The following is a 17,465-nucleotide window of genomic DNA, read 5'->3' as shown; positions in this document are numbered from 1 at the left end:
CAATATAAATTTTTTTGGCGTAAAAAAAAATTTGTAAATAACTGAAAAAAAAATAAAAAAAAACAAAAAATGTTTGCATTTTTCTCTCGGCGCCAAAAAACTTTGGAAATATTTGGAAAAAAATTATATTGATATTGTTTTTTATTCAGATATTTCCAAATTTTTTTCGGCACCAAAAGAAAAATGCAAAAAATTTTCTTTTGGCTTCGAAAAAAATTTGGAAATGTCTGGAAAAAAATTATATTTGTTATTGTTCTTTTTTCAGATATATTTACAAAACTTTTTCGTCGACAAAAGAGAAATGTTTACATTTTTCTTTTGGTGCCAAAAAAAGTTTTGAAGTTTTTCGTTTTAAATTCAATATTGTTTTTTTCCAGCTATTTCCAAAGTTTATCGGCGTCAAGAGAAAAATCAAACATTTTTCTTTTGGCGCCGAAAAAATATGAAAATGTCTGGAAAAAAATCTGCTATTGTTAAATTTTTTTGTTAAATTTTTTTGGCGCGAAAAAAATGTAAAAACATTTTTCTTTTGGGGACGAAAAAAATTTGGAAATATCTGAAAAAGGAACAATAACCGTATAATTTTTTTCCAAATGTTTTTCGAAGCCAAAAGAAAATTTTTTGCATTTTTCTTTTGGCGCCGAAAAAAATTTGGAAATATATGAATAAAAAAGAATAGCAATATAATTTTTTTCCAGATATTTCCAATTTTTTTTTCGGAGCCAAAAGAAAAATGCAAACATTGTTCTTTTGGCGCCGAAAAAAATTGGAACAAAAAAACAATAACAATATTTTTTTTCAGCTATTTTCAAATTTTTTAGCGCCAAAAGAAAAATGTAAACATTTTTCTCTCGGAACTATTTGGAAAAAAATTTGTGTTATTGTTTTGTCAATATTATGAATAAGAAAAAAAGGAAAAAAATTATTTTTTTTTGTCAAGTTGATAGTGGAAATTGTGGGCAGTGTTTAATTGTTGTCAATTTTTTTAGGCGCGATCCGAGGAGCATCTGGCACAAGAGCAAGCTTTTCTGGCGTCCGAGAGAATTTGGCTTTTGCATCGAGGTGGATTCACCCCGGCGACGAAATGTGGTCCTGCAGATCCAGACACTGGAAAATTGAGGGTTCGTTTGATTCCCACTGGAGAGGAACTCCTCGTCGACGAAGAGGACGTCGAAAAGGTATAATACTGAGCTAAAAATTTTTAATTTAAAAATTAAAATTCAAAAATTCCATTTTTGAAAGATTTACTAATGAATGAATGAATTAATTAGATAATCTTTATTAATAAGCGTTGTATTCCGGTAATTTTTTGATTACCGGATTTCTGTTTTAAATGTTTTCAAATTTAAAATTAATGTACTGAAAATCATTGAATTTTTGCAGAATATTTATATCAAAAACTTTGAAAATAATTGAATTCATTTCAAGAATTTTATATTTTTATCGCCATTTTTTTTAATTAATCGAATTCTTTCGAGAAAATGTAATTAAAATTGAATTGGAAATAATTTAATTCTTGTCAAGATTTTTATTAAAATAATTGAATTATTTTGAAGAATTTACTTCAATTTTCTTGAAAATAATGGAGTTTTTTTTAAATAATTTTTACTGAGAATTTTTAAAGTAATTGAATTTTATAAAGATTTTTTTTGTATTTTATAAAATAATCTTAAATATTTTTAATTGAAATGAAAATAATTGAAATTTACAAAGAATTTTATTCAAAACTTTTGAGAACAATTGAATTGTTTAGAAAAATTTTATTACAATTTTTAAAAATAATTGAACCTGTTAGAAAAATTTTATTAAACTTAGCTCGAATAGAATTAAATTTTTTCTAGAAATTTTAATAAAATTGTAGGATTGAAAATAATTGAATTTCTCGGAAGAATGTTATTATTTACAAAAATAATTGAATTCTTGTCAAGAATTTTACAATTTATAAAAATAATTGAATTGTTTCGAAGAATTTTATCAGAATTGATGAAAATAATTGAATTTTTATTAAAACTCTTGAAAATAATTGAATTTAAAAATAATATTTTTAAAAATAATTATATTTTTTCGAGAAATTTTATTAAAATTTTATTGAAAATAATTGAATTTCTGTGAAACATTTTCTTATTTATAAAAATAATTGAATTCTTACGAAGGATTGTACATTTCATTAAAATAATTGAATTCTTTCGAAGAATTTTACATGAATTTTTGAAAATAATTGAATTTTTTGAAGGAATTTTATTAAAAATGTTGAAAATAATGTTTTTGTTAACAGAATTCCATTCAAATTGTCGAAAAAAATTGATTTTTTGTTTAAATTCTTGAAAATAATTCAATTTAATTAATATTTTTGAAAATAATTGAATTCTTTCAAAGAATTTTATCTGAATTTTTGAAAATGATTGAATTCTTTTGAAGAATTTTATTACTTATGAAAATAATTGAATTTCTTTGAAGAATTTTATTATTTATAAAAATAAATTAATTCTTGCGAAGGATTTTACATTTTATAAAAATAATTGAATTCTTTCAAAGAATTTTATCTGAATTTTTGAAAATAATTGAATTTTTATTAAGATTGTTGAAAATAATAGAATTTCTTTGAAGAATTTTATTATTTATGAAAATATTTTAATCTTGCGAAGAATTTTCTTATTTATGAAAATAACTGAATTCTTGAGGAGGATTTTTTAATTCATAAAAATAATTGAATTCTTTCGAAGAATTTTATCTGAAATTTTGAAAAGAATAATTACATTTTTTTAAGGAACTTTATTAAAAATTTTGAAAATAATGTATTTGTTAAAAGAATTCCATCAAAATTGTCGAAAATAATTGAATTTTTATTAAGATTCTTGAAAATAAATTAATTCAATTAATATTTTTATTAATAATTATTGTATTCTTTCTAGAAATTTTATTAAAATTTTTTTTAAAAATAATTGAATTGCTCTAAAAAATATTATTTATGAGAATAATGAAATTCTTGGGAAAATTTTTATTAAAATTTTTTAATAAAAGAACATTTAATATTATGTACTTAATATGTGAATTCTTTAATTTTTAAATCTGTAATTATTCAGAAATTTATAATTCTTGAAATGATTCCTGAAAATAATAAAATTTTTTAATTTACAAAATTTGCTAGTTAATTGAATAATTAATTAAGAATAATTAGAAGCATAATTAATTAATAATAGTTAATAGTATAGTCAAGTAGTAATAATGAATAGTATAATTAATTAATAATAATTAACAGCATAATTAATTAATAGTAATTAACAGCATAATTAATTAATTAATTAATTAATTTTTTTGTGTAAAAATAGTAATTTGTAAAAAATAGTATATTAATAGTATGTTTAATTAATTATTAATTAATTATTAATTACAATTAATAAGATAATGAAAGAACAGTTATGCAATACAAAACTGAAAGTTCCATTTCGTCCTTAATCTTAGTTTAAATATTGAATTGGCAAATATAGAAAAAGTATAGATAATGGCAATATAAATTGATAACAATAAATCTTTCAGGCGAACCCACCTCAGTTTGACAAGGCGGAGGAATTATCACAACTACGCTTTTTAAATGAGTCTTCAGTCCTTCACACTTTGCGACAGAGATATGCCAGTAACCTTATTCACACTTACGCTGGAGACAATATGGTCGTCATCAATCCTGTTGCTCCGCTAGCAATTTACTCGGAAAAGGTGAGGTGTATACGGGATATTTTTTTGCTCCCCGTTTCTTTTTTCTTTCCTTTTTTCCTTCTTTTTTGCTCCATTGAAATGATAACAATCGACAAAGATTTATTTCAAACGAAACGTTCATCAACTAAATGGTTTATTGTTTAGAACTATTTTTTTTTACGTTTCTTTACTATATTTTCAAATATTTCCAAATACTGTCGACTCTCGATAATTCGAAACACAGGCCGTCTGACATTTGTATCCTTACTAAATGTAATTCGATAATTCGAAATAACTGTTCGAATTATCGAGAGTCGAGTATATAGATAAACATAAATTGTAAATTGAAATCCATTTTCAATAAAATATTTTCAAAGAGAAAGATTTCTAATTTGTACGTTGATGACTTTTCAGGTGGTTCAAATGTTCAAAGGATGCAAGAGCGAAGACATGCCGCCTCACATTTACGCCATGACACAATCGGCTTATAGAGGCATGCTGGCTACAAGACGAGATCATTCGCTTGTTTTCCTTGGACGAAGTGGATCTGGGAAAACTACAAACTTCAAACACGCTTTGCACTACCTACTACTTGCTGCTGGAACAGTTAATAAGGTACTTGACCCAGATTTAATTCAGTTATGTAAGATTTTTTTTGTTTGTAAATTGCGGGACATTTTTTTTCGCTTGTAAAATTCGAAACTAAATGAGGCTTAAAGTTCAGAATGTTTTTAAGAAAGAAAAATTAGAAAATAATTCTTTTCTTTTCAATTTCTTCAATTTTTTGCAACCAGAAAAAAAGATGTACTTGACTCAGAACCTAGTAAATTATTTATTTGTCTCAAATAAATTCTATCTGGTTCAAATAAGTTCTATTTTGTTCAAATAAATTCTATTTTGTTCAAACAAATTCTCTTTGGTTTAAATAAATTTTATTTCGTTCAAACACAACTTTTATTTGGTTCAAATAAAAATTTAATTTGTACTGAAGAAATTACTTATTTGAAATAAATTAATAATTTAATAGGCTCTGTGACAAATAAACATCTAGAAGAAAGATATATTCGACTCAGAGTCAACTAGATTATTTATTTGTTTCAAATAAAGGTTATTTGTGGTCAAATAAATTTTATTTGGTTTAAATAAATTTTATTTGGTTTAAATATATTTTATTTGGTTCAAATGAATTTTATCTGGTTCAAATAAAAATTTTGTTTGCGTCGAATACACTTTTATTTAACTCAAAAAAATTATATTTGGTTTAAATAAAATTATTCTGTGGGTGTAGATACTTTTATTTGACACAAATAAATTATATTTGGTTTGAATAAAACTTTTCTCTGCGTGAATTTGAAGTCAAAATAATTATTTTTTCGTTTTTGAAAACAGTGCAAAATTATGTCGCATTACAACGTAAATTTTTGCCAGAGATGATCGCTTAATCAATTTGGTTTAAAATTCTCAAATTTTTTTCCTTTGTCGGAAAAATAATTATTTTTGAACTTGTTTTTTCTTTTTACTAATTACTAATTAACAATTGTTTATTTTACAGATTTTGACATTTGAGAAACTCAATGCTCTGTTTACTGTTCTTGAAGCATTTGGTAACAGTCGAACGCACATGAATTCAAATGCTACTCGTTTCACTCAACTCTTCAGTCTAGACTTTGATCAGTCAGGACAAATAGCTTCCGCCTCTCTTCAGGTAAGAATTCTTCGATAATAAAAAGCCATGAAGTTGAAATTTTTATGAAAAATTGCAGAATTTTTGTATTTCAATTTTTAACAATCGAATTCTCGAAAAACTTTTGGAAAATTTTTTAAAATAAATGATGTAGAGAAAAATTTTAATTAAAAATTTGGAAATTTTGAAAGTTCAGAAGGAAGATTTTTAAAGTAGTACAAATTTCTGAAAACAATTAAATATTCAAATTTCTGGACAATTCAGTTTTTCGAAATATTTCAATTGAAATTTTCTTGAAAATGTAGTTGAATTTATTTTTAATTTTCTGTAATAAATTGAAAAATTTTTAACTAACCGAAATTTCGTAAACTTAATTAAAAATAATTGTATTTTAAGTAAACTTTTTCTTTTATTTCTAGAATAATTCAATTCTCAATGAAATTTCTGATAATAGTTATTAAAAATAATGGATTTAGAAAAGAATTTGGGTTAAAAATTCTAGAAAATAATTGAATATTGTGAGAGTTATAGTAGAAATTTTAAGAATTTGGGTCGAAAATTCTAGAAAATAATTAAATATTGGAAGAGTTATAGTAGAAATTTTTGGAAATAATTATATTTCAGAAGGTTTGAAAATGCAATTTCGAAGTGTTTGTATTTTGAATAATTTTAATTTAAAAATTCTAAATTTTGTTCTCTGAAAAATTTTATTTCAAATTTTTCTTAAATTATTTAATTATTAGTAATTTGTTCAGAAATATTCAATTTCAATTTTGAATAATCGAAATTTCGTAAAATTTAATGGAAAACAATAGATTCTTTTTTATTTTGAAAAATACACGTATTTTAAGTAAATTATCTATTTTTTTAATTAATTCAATTCTCAAAGAACTTGATGAAAATTTTTTTTAAATAATTGATTTAGAAAGGAATTTTAGTTGGAAATCTCGGAAAATAATTGAAATTTTGAGAAGTTAGAGTAACAATTTTTAGAAATAATTAAATTTCAGTCAGAAGGTTTCAACTTTCTTTTTTTTTGAAAATTTCAATTTATGTTGAAATAAATAATATAATATTTATTATTTATTTATTATTATTAATATTTTAATAATATAATATTTATAATAATATTTAGGTATTTATTTTAAAAAAATTAATTAACTTTCAAATAATTTTAGTTGAAAATTCTAGAAGATAACAATTAAATGTTAAATTAATTACAGTTGCAATTTTTAGAAGAAGAATAAAATTTCAGAAGCTTTGAAATTGAATTTTTAATTTTAATTTTTTTAATTTAACTAAAACATTAATTTATTTAACAAGATTATTGAAGTTTGAATAATTGAATTAAGAAATTTAGAAAAAATGAGGTTTTCGGAAAATTTTTTATTACAATTTTTTTTATGAATTTAATTCCCGAAATTAATGAAATAAAAAATTGTCAAATAACTGTAAATTTCAATTCTATTTTCTGATTTTTTTATTAATGATTTATTTTCATTTATTGAAATTTTATTCAAATAAATTTTATGTTTTGGAGAATTTTATTATAATTTTTCTATCACGATTATTTTTAAATCGTGATTTTGAAGAAATATTTTTAAATATTTGAAAAAATGATTTGAAAATAATAGAATTTTCCAAAAACTTAGAACTGCAGTTATTTGAATAAGAGAAAGAGTAAGAAACTTTTCTGGAAGTAAGAATAAAATGAACGAATTTGTTCGTACATTAAATCGACTACAACGTTTTTTTTTTTGCGTCTTGAAGTCGTTCCGAGGCCTGTAATTAAAAAAAATCTACTGAAATTGTTTACATAATAACTGTTAATAATAAAATAATAATTGTTTACTTAAAAAATTATATAAATCTGTTCCGATTAAATAATTTAATTTGGGGAAAAATTAAATTGTTCAACAGGAACAGATTTGATAAAATATTTGTTTAAAACATATCTGTGTATTTGTATATTTTGTATTAATTTATATATTTCATATTAATAATAGTTTATTAATTATAGAAATTAAAACTGTGAAAAAATTAATTAATTTAAATAGATGAGAATTTTAGTAGAAAAATAATAAAAATTTTCTCGTCACAGGTGTTGCTGTTGGAAAAATCGAGAATAGGAAGAAGAGGCAATGGAGATCCAACTTTTCACGCAATTTACAGACTTCTCGCCGGTGCGGAAGGCGCATTGAGAAAGGAGCTTCACCTCACGAATTTGGTGGCTGAGAATAATCCATTTATAACGCCTCTACAGAAACACGAGGACAAACAACGCGCAATGGTGGAATTCAATCGAATTGTTGCGGCACTGAAAATTTTGGGTATTTCGGAAATGGACGAGAAGGCAATTTGGTTGACATTGGCGGGTATTTATCATTTGAGTTGTGCGGGCGCCGTGAAAGCTGGTACAAGTTCGCAAAGTCGATGGCAATTCGCGAGGGTTGAATGCACAGAGAAAGCAGCCACCTTGCTGGGAACGTCAGTTGAAGAACTTAGTCGTGTTGTATTTTCTTGTAACGGCGGAGGTGGCACTCCAAACACTCCTAGACCCACTTTGAGAACGCCCAGTCCAACTGATCAAAGTAAAGACGTGACAGGACTTGATGCACTTGAAGGATTTCTCATTGGTCTCTATTCTGAAGTATTTCATTGCGTTGCTGCTTTGATCAACAAGTAAGTTTTACAGTCAGGCGTAATTTGATCGATGATGCTCGATTTTTTGTTTGTGTATTCTTGAGGAATATTAACTTACGATTCTTTACTAGGAGATGAATTTCTCAATTATTTTTATTATTTATTTATAATAGTTACGCGCGAAAACGCGGTATTTTAATTATTATTTTTGCAAATTAACAAATTTTTTATTTTCAAGTATTAATTTATATTTTGGAATAATTTAAAATTCAAAATTAAAAAAATTCAATAATTTAGAAATTACATAGTTATTATAATTATTTATTGTTTTCAAAAACTTTAATAATATTCTTCGCAGGAACTCAATTATTTTCAATATAAATGTAATTAAAATCCTGGAAAGAATTTGATTATTTTCTCAATTTTTAATAACAAAATTTTTAGACAAAATCCAATTGTTTTAAAAAATTTGAATAAAATTCTCTTCCTAAGAAATCAATTATTTTTCATAAATAATAAAAATTTCAGAGGAATTCAATTATTTAAAATATTTGAATAAAATTCTTTGAAAGAAATTAATTATTTGAAAAAAAAATTTTTTATTTTGTTTATAAGAACTTAATTTTCAATATGAAATATTTCGCAATAATTCAATTATTGTTGTAAGTTTTAACAAAATTCTTTAAAACAATTGAATTATTTTAAAGAAAATGTTTGGCAAGAATTCAATTTTTTTTACAAACAATAGATTTATTCGTAGGATTTCAATTATTTAAACAAAATTTTTATAAAAATCGTTGCAAGAGTGCAATTATTTTCATATATTTAATTATATTTTTCTCAGGAATTCAATTACTTAAGAAAAATTTAATCAAATTCTTCATAAAAATTCAATTAATTTGAAAAATTTTGATTAAATTCTTTATGAGAATTGAAATATTTTCAATACAATTTTAATTAAATTTCTCGCAAAAATTCAATTATTTTCGAAAATTTTCATAAAATTCTTTAGCGAGATTTCAATTATATTCATAATTTGTAAAATTTTTCGCAGAAATTTAATTATTTAAAATATTTGAATAAAATTCTTTGAAAGAAATTAATTATTTAAAGAAAATTTAATAAAATTCTTCATAAAAATTCAATTAGTTTGAAAAATTTTGATTAAATTCTTCATGAGATTTAAAATATTTTCAATACAATTTTAATTAAATTTCTCGCAAAAATTCAATTATTTTCGAAAATTTTCATAAAATTCTTTAGCGAGATTTCAATTATATTCATAATTTATAAAATTTTTCGCAGGAATTTAATTGTTTAAAATATTTGAATAAAATTCTTTGAAAGAAATTAATTACCTATTTAAAGAAAATTTAATAAAATTTGTTTGTAAGAATTTAATTTCCAATACGAAATAATACGTAAAATTTAATTTTTGTATTAAATTTTAAAAATATTCTTTAAAACGATTCAATTACTTTCAAAAATATTTCGCACGAATTTAATTATTTTTACAAATAATAGATTTCTTTATAGGAATTCAATTTTTTTGGATAAATAATTAAATTTCTCACAGAAATTCAATTACTTAAAAAAATTGATAAAGTTCTTCGCAAAAATTCAATTATTTTGAAAAATTTTGATTACATTCCTTATGAGAATTGAAATATTTTCAATATAATTTTAATTAAATTCCTCGAAAAAATTCAATTAAATCATGAAAATTTTAATAAAATTAATTTTCAATTATTTTCATAATTTTTAAACTTTTTCGCGGAAATTTTATTTTAAGGAATTTTAACAAAATTATTTATGAGAATTGAATTATTTTCTTAATTAATCAAATTCTTCGCAGGGATTTAATTATTTCAAAGAATTTTAATAGAAGTCTTCGCGAGATTTTTATTATTATGAAAAATTTCAATAAAGTTGTTTATAAAAAAGAAATTTAATTAAATGGTTTGGAAAAATTTAATTTTTTTCCTAAATAATAAAATTCTTCGCAGAAATTAAATTATTCTCAAAAATGTTGATAAAACTTTATAAGAATTAAAAAATATTTTTAATATTATTTTATTTAAACTTTTCGTAAGAATTAAATTATTTTAAAAAAATTTAATTAAATTTTTCGCGAGAAATTGAATTATTTTGGAAAATTTGGATAAATTTCTTTAAACGATTTCAATTATTTCAGATTCAAAATTATAAAAGAAATATTTTTAATTGTAAAACAATTTGATTTTAATTAATTTTTGGTATTATAGGTATTCGCTTTTACTTTTGTATTTAGTTTCCATTTCTTTATTTAATTTTTATTTCTTTATTTAGTTTCTATTTCCTTATTTAGTATTTATTTCTTTATTTAATTTTTCATTTTTTGGTTAGTTTTCATTTCTTTACTTTCTTTTCATTTCTTTATTTAGTTTTTATTTTTTAAATTACTATTTGTTTTTATTTAACCCACTTTCTTTTTTGTTATTTTTATTATTCATTTTTCAACTCCATTTGTAATTTCTGTAATTAAAAATTTATTTTTTTCGTCAAAATTGAGAGAACTGAATAAATAAACAGTAAAAGGAAATTATTTATTTGTATTTTAATTGTATAAAAGTACGTAATTAATAGTTTTAAGGGAATTTGTAAATTTTTAATTTATTTGGAGTAATTTCTTTATTTAATTTTATTTATTTATTTATTCGTTTTATAATGTTTACTTATTTGTGTTAATTTTTCAGGTCGATATCATCTCCGGTGCACACGGTATCTTCACTTCTTCTTTGTGACGCTCCTGGATTCCAGAATCCAGCATCCTGTGGGCGACAAACAGGAGCAACGTTCGAGGATTTATGTCACAATTATCTACAGGAACGATTGCAACTTCTCTTTCATCATACAACTCTGGTAGCACCTAAAGACAGGTAAATTTTTAATTAGAAAATTTTACACAGAGGACAATTTTAATTGTAATTGAATTTTTTATTTGAATTTTTTCTTAGTGAGTTCTTTCAAAATGTTTTTTTTTAATAAGTTTGTATTTTTAGTAAAATTTAAACAAAATTTAATTTTATTATTATATAAGAATATTTAACAATAAGATTTAACAATAAGAATTTTTCAAAAATAGTAACTAAATTATGAATTCAGATTTTTAGGAATTAATTAATTCGTGAAAAATCTGAATTTTCTATTTAAAATTGTGTGAAAATAAATTATATGAATTTTAATAATAAATAATTAGTTGACTCCAGTTTTTTTTTATTGTAATTTGGACTTTTTCCACGACTCCAGGTACGTTCAGGAAGGAATTGACGTTGATTATGAAGATGACTGCGATGACGATGGACTGGCCTCTCCTCAAGCCCTTGTTTCATTGTTGGATCGAGGAAGTTCTCAAAGTGCAACAATGTTGAGAACAAGTCAAAGTGATTTAAGCAGCATTAGGCAAATGGAAAGGAAAGGAGTTCTTTGGCTTTTGGATGAGGAAACCGTCTGTCCTGGAGGAAGCGATGAATCCTTTATGGATAGATTATTCTCCCATTACGGCGATCGAGGTAATTAATTCCTCTTTTTGTAAATTCAGTTCTTTATGGGAATTCAATTCTTTGAGGGAATTTTTGCAGAAGATAAAAATTGAAAGACTTTATTAAAAGTTTAAATTAAAGAAATTAATTCGGAATTATACTACAATTAGAAAGAAACTAATTTGGAATTAGAATTAAGTCAGAGAGAAACTAATTTGGAATAAGAATTAAATCAGAGGGAAACTAATTCGGAATTAGAATTAAATCAGAAAGAAATAAAGTAGGAATTAGAATTAAATCATTAAGAAATTAAGTAGGAATTAGAATTAAATCAAAAAGAAATTAATTCGGAATTAGAATGAAATCAGAAATAAATAAATTAGAAATTAGAAAGAAATCAGAAGGAAATTCATTAGAAATTAAAAATTAGAACGAAAATTACCGATTAGCGGCAATTATGTAGCAATCGTGCATTTTAAGTAATTATGTATTAACCAAATTGAACCAAATTAATTTATTTAACAGTTTATATTTATTTAATTTTAATTTATTTAACCCAATTTGTTAACAAAAAATTTTATTTTCAGATCATCAGATGCTACTGAGGAAAGCACCGGGCAATAATCAATTTGTCCTGCAACATTTGCAGGGTACAAATCCAGTTTTGTATACGGCGACAGGTTGGATAAAAGCGACGCGTGAAAATCCAGTGGCAAGGAGCGCCATTACGATTCTTCAGGAGAGCACTAGGTAAATGTTTATGCTTTCTTGCAATTTACCGAAGACACTTGGAAACACTTCTTATTCTTTTTTCTTCATTTTTTTCGCTTCTTTTAGGGAAGACGTCAGTAGACTGTTTGTTTGTGCAAGAGGAGCCGGAGTTTCCGGTGCTTTGAGTGGTTCTGTCCACGGTTTGGAAGGCTCCCAATCTTTGCGAAGGGCATCCAGCATCCGCCGAACATTCACTGCAGTGAAGAGAAAAAATGTCTGTTTACAAGTGAAATTCACCGTGGTAAGTGGAGATGACTGTCAATATTGTTCAAAACTCATAAAATTGCAATTTGTCCCCTTGTCGTATCTTTCGAAAACTTTTTTTTTATTATTGACATTATTCTTCTCTTCTTTCTCTTCTCTTCTTATTTTTGTCTTTTCTTCTTTTTTTATTTTTGACTTTTCTTCTTTTCTTATTTTTGCCTTTTTCTTCTTTTATTCTTTCTGTCTTTTCTTCTCTTCTTATTTTTTTCTTTTTCGTATTTTTGTCTTTTTCCTCGTTTCTTATTTCTTTTTATCTTATTACTGATTTTCGAATTGAAAATTTATCGAATATTAAAATAGATAATATTTAATATGTTTTTATAAAATGATTATTGACATAGTTCAAAGGTTATGCTATCGACAAAGACTTTGTTCGATTCTGACAGTGAAAATAGAAGTGTGCTTAAAAGCAGAATGGACAGTGAAACGTGTTTGAAGATTTTTGTTAATTTTCTTCTTTTTCTTACACTTGTTCTACTTTTTATTCGTTTCTCAGTAATTTGACTTGATCTTTCATTACGCAGACGCTTATTTCTTAAAATAACGAACTGATGACAAATTTTTCTCTTGAAAAAAAATTCTACGACTTTGAGAAGATTTTAAAAGAGAAAAATTCTAAAAAAAAGATTCTGAAAAAAGATTCTGAAGAAATATTCTAAAATAAAATATTAAAAACTGTAAAAGATTGATAAATATTTTCCAAGACGATTTTTGGGAATTTATTAACTCTGCTTATTGAATTCATAACAAAAATTCTTTAAAAAAAAGAAATTACCAATATTGTACTCTGTCTAATTTGGCTGAAATCTTTTAAAAATTGTATTCCTGATATTCTAGGTTTTAATCGTTTTTTAATTTCTATTTCAGGATGGTCTCGTGGAAACGTTACGAAGAACAAAAATGAAGTTCATTCATTGCCTTTTACCCCAGCATAATGCGGGCTGCACTGACAATAAAAGTATTCTTTCTGTAAAATCTAACCAAAGTGAAGACAATATCATCAACGTGCCTCTTCTGCGCTCACAGGTTTTTACTGAATTTTTATTTTCAAATATAGATTTCAAGGAAGTAAACGAAAAATATTGCCTTAATTTTTAAAAATATTTCTTTTAATTTTAAGTAGTAGACTTAAATCAGCTTAAATTGTAGATTAAATGAATGTAAATTAAATTTAAATAGTAGATTTAAACAGTGAATCTGAATACAAAATTAAAATAGTAAATTTAATTAAAAAAAAACATAAAGACATTTAAATAGTAGATTTAATAGTCAATTTAAATAGAAAATGTATATAGAAAATTTTGAATAGGAAATTTAAACAGTAAATTTGAATAGAAAATTTAAATAGTTAATTCAATGAAAAAAAAAATCAAACAAACATATTTAAATGGTAGATTCAAGTAACAGATTTAAATAAGAAATATTTTTGAAATAATGTTTCACTTTTTTGAAATTAAATTTGCAAAACATTGTACAGATAATATTTTTAATATTTCAGATTCGAGGAGGTCAAATTGTTGAAGCCGTGCGTTTACACAAAGTTGGCTTTCCAAAACACATGCCCCTTGGAGAATTTAGACGGAGATTTGGATTACTCTCGAGTGACGGAAACATTCGGCCAGGAAGTCCGGTTGCCGATGAACGTCGAGCTGTCGAGGATATGCTTCTATCTGTGGACGTGGACCTCGCATCGTATCGCGTCGGACAGAGTCAGGTTAGTTTCTTTTTCAATTTTTAATCATCAACTTTTTTTTCTCTATTTTTCTATATTTTTAATCTTTGAATTATTTTCGAATTCTTTGATTCTTTAAATTATTTCTGAATTCTTTGATTCTTTAAATTATTTTCAAATTCGTTTATTCTTTAAATTATTTTCGAATTCTTTTATTCTTTAAATTATTTGTATTCATTGAATTTTACCGAAAGAGAAAGAAAAATTTGAAGTTAAATAATTCAAAATTTATAAATAATTAATTCATCTTTATTTTGTTATAAAACATGAAGAAATCGATCATTCCGAGTCTTCGACTCGGACTGATCGATATTTTCATGTTTTATAATTTAAAATTTAATTTAAAAATTACCAACTGAATTTAACTTCGATTTGAAAAATAATTTCGATTTAATTTTGGTAATGAAGGGAATAAATAATGCAGAATAGGAATAGGAAGAGAAAAAATCATTAACTAATTGATGAAGCAAGTAGAAAATTATAAAAGGAAGATTATTATGAAAACTTGTCAGCAATGCGATTATATCGACTCACGATTTGTTTTCACATGACACAGCAGTGGTGATTTATTAAACAAACCGCATGTTGATGTTAAATAAAATTAGCGCGAATTGCTTGTTTGCGAGAGTATTCCTCTTTCTCTCTGTAATGTCAGCATTAATGATTGAAGGAAAGATTTTATACATTTTATATAAGAGACTTCTTTTTCATTTTCTTTTCTTTTCTTTTTTCGAAAGGAGAGATAAAAGAAATGTTCTTTTAATGTCTCCATGAGGATATATAACACCTGTTTAGTGTGGTCATTAAAATTGCGAATACCTTTAGGCGCACAAAATCGGAAGCACACACACGCATTGAGTGTATCAGGAGAAAAAGCAAATGTTACTTTCACTAACGAATGAAAGAAATCGCTGATGGGTATTCTGAGAAAAGAATAACGGTTCTTGGCGAAGATGCGAATACGCGGAAGAGTTTTGCGACAGATGTAAATTCAAATCTATGTACGAGAGTAGAGAGAATATTTCTTTTTCTTTTCTTCAACTTGTATATGAGAGAGTCTGTTATAACATGATGTTGAAATCTATAGTGTCCTGTGAGAATGATTGTGGTTTATTTTTATTAGCTGTTTGAAGAGTTTGACTTTTGTTGTTCGAGATGGGTGTTCACATACAAGAGAGTTATTTTTTAACTTTGAAAATTTCTTCTTCTTCTTCTTTTTTATGGGCGATAAATAATAAACTTGAATTTCTTGTCGACAAACTAATTTTTGGTTATTGATGATTTTTTTTAAGCTGTCTTGTAGAAGGAAAATTATAATATATATTGTTATAATTATATTATAAATTTATAATATATTTAACAATTTTAAATAATTGAAAAAATTCGATTGCTAAAAAAATTGCTTTGGCAAAAATTTAGATATTGAAGCAATAGAAGAAAGAAAAAAAAAGTAGAATAGAAAATCTAAAATGTGGGCTTCGTACTCGTCTATTAAAACTTACTATTTACTACTTTCTTTTTACGATTTTACAATTCAAAAAATTTTAGTAAAATTCTTTCAAATTTATATTAATTTTCTTTTCAAATTTTCGAAAATTTTTCGAAATTCAATTATTTTCAATATCTACTAATTTAATAACAAATTTTCCAAAAGAATTCAATTATTAAACAAAATTTTAATAAAATGCTTACCAAGATTTCAATTATTTTCAAAAATTTTTTAAAATTCAATTATTTTTAATATCCACTATTTTAATAAAAAATTTCCCAAATGAACTCAATTATTAAACAAAATTTTAATAAAAATTCTTACCAAGATTTTAATTATTTTCAAAATTTTTTCGAAATTCAATTATTTTCAATATCTACTATTTTAATAAAAAAACTTTCCCAAGAGAATTCAATTATTAAGAAAAATTTTTAAAAATTCTTACCAAGATTACAATTATTTTTATAATTAATAACATTTCTCGAAAGAATTCAATTAATTAAATAAAATTGTAATAAAAATTCTCGAAAAATTAAATTCTTTTAAAAAATTTAATAAAGTTCTTAGTAAGAATTCCATTATTTAAAAAAATTTGATTTAATTTGTTTATTAGAATTTAATAATTATTTTCAACACATTTTTAATGAATAACTTCTTAAAAGAATTTAATTATTTTAAAAATTTTAATGACATTCTTTGTAGAAATTTAATTAATTTCAAAAATTTCCCAAAAAAATTCAATTATTAAAGAAAATTTTTAATTAATTAAAATTTTTACCAAGATTCCAATTATTTTTATAATTAATAATATTTCTCGAAAGAATTCAATTATTTAAAAGAAATTTTATTTAGTTTGTTTATTAGAATTTAATAATTATTTTCAACACATTTTTAATGAAAATTCTTGAAAGAATTTAATTATTTCAAAAATTTTAATGACATTCTTTGTAGAAATTTAATTAAATTCAAAAATGTTTCGAAATTCAATTATTTAAAAAAAATTTAATAAAATTCTTACAAAGATTTCAATTATTTTTATAATTGAATTTTTTTTTAATAACTGTCGAAAGAATTCAATTATTTAAAAAAATTGTAATAAAATTTCTCGAAAAATCCAATTATTATAAAAAATTTAATAAAGTTCTTAGCAAGAATTCAATTATTTTCATAAGTTACAAAATTCTTCGGAAAAATTCAATTTTTTTTCAAAAACTCTTATAAAATACATTCGATAAATTCAATTATTTTCAGAAACTCTCATAAACTTCTTTTGGAGAAATTCAATTATTTTCAAAATCTCTTATAAAATACTTTAGAGAAATTTAATTATTTTTAATACGCAATTTTAATTAAATTCCTCGTATGAATTTAAATTTTCTTTGATAAAATTGAATTTGTATTTTTACAAATTTAATTTTTCTATTATTTTTATCTAGGTATTATTTTCATAAAATAAATTTTCACAAGGATTGAATTATTTTTATTTAGTTTAGATTTTCTATTGTATTTTTCTTGAATTCTCATCGAATATTGGAATTTTATCGCTATTCACTTTTGATATGGGTTCGCTGACAGTTTTAATGATATGTATATATAAAAACGGGTATTAATCGCAAGGAAAGTTACTTGCCGCAGTGAAAATGGTTCCTCTTTTGCAATTTATGTAAA

The 17,465-nt window shown here is 23.4% G+C and overlaps 1 protein-coding gene across 3 annotated transcripts in view; it reads left to right on the top strand.

Moving 5' to 3' along the window:
• The window catches only part of LOC122508493 (unconventional myosin-XVIIIa), a 252,631-nt gene that overhangs the window by 91,052 nt on the left and 144,114 nt on the right, over positions 1–17,465 (top strand). For all 3 annotated transcript variants that reach the window (XM_043621891.1, XM_043621892.1, XM_043621894.1), the window contains 11 exons: positions 990–1,178; positions 3,538–3,714; positions 4,108–4,308; positions 5,246–5,398; positions 7,479–8,059; positions 10,756–10,938; positions 11,309–11,571; positions 12,129–12,291; positions 12,379–12,553; positions 13,444–13,602; positions 14,075–14,290. In XM_043621891.1, coding sequence (XP_043477826.1) covers positions 990–1,178; positions 3,538–3,714; positions 4,108–4,308; positions 5,246–5,398; positions 7,479–8,059; positions 10,756–10,938; positions 11,309–11,571; positions 12,129–12,291; positions 12,379–12,553; positions 13,444–13,602; positions 14,075–14,290 — 2,460 coding nt within the window. The remainder of the gene's footprint in view (positions 1–989; positions 1,179–3,537; positions 3,715–4,107; positions 4,309–5,245; positions 5,399–7,478; positions 8,060–10,755; positions 10,939–11,308; positions 11,572–12,128; positions 12,292–12,378; positions 12,554–13,443; positions 13,603–14,074; positions 14,291–17,465) is intronic.

The sequence above is a fragment of the Leptopilina heterotoma genome, unplaced genomic scaffold (assembly GCF_015476425.1).
Source record: "Leptopilina heterotoma isolate Lh14 unplaced genomic scaffold, ASM1547642v1 Lhet_54, whole genome shotgun sequence".
NCBI classification, from domain to species: Eukaryota; Metazoa; Arthropoda; class Insecta; order Hymenoptera; family Figitidae; genus Leptopilina; species Leptopilina heterotoma.
This window is presented reverse-complemented; position numbering and strand designations above follow the sequence as displayed.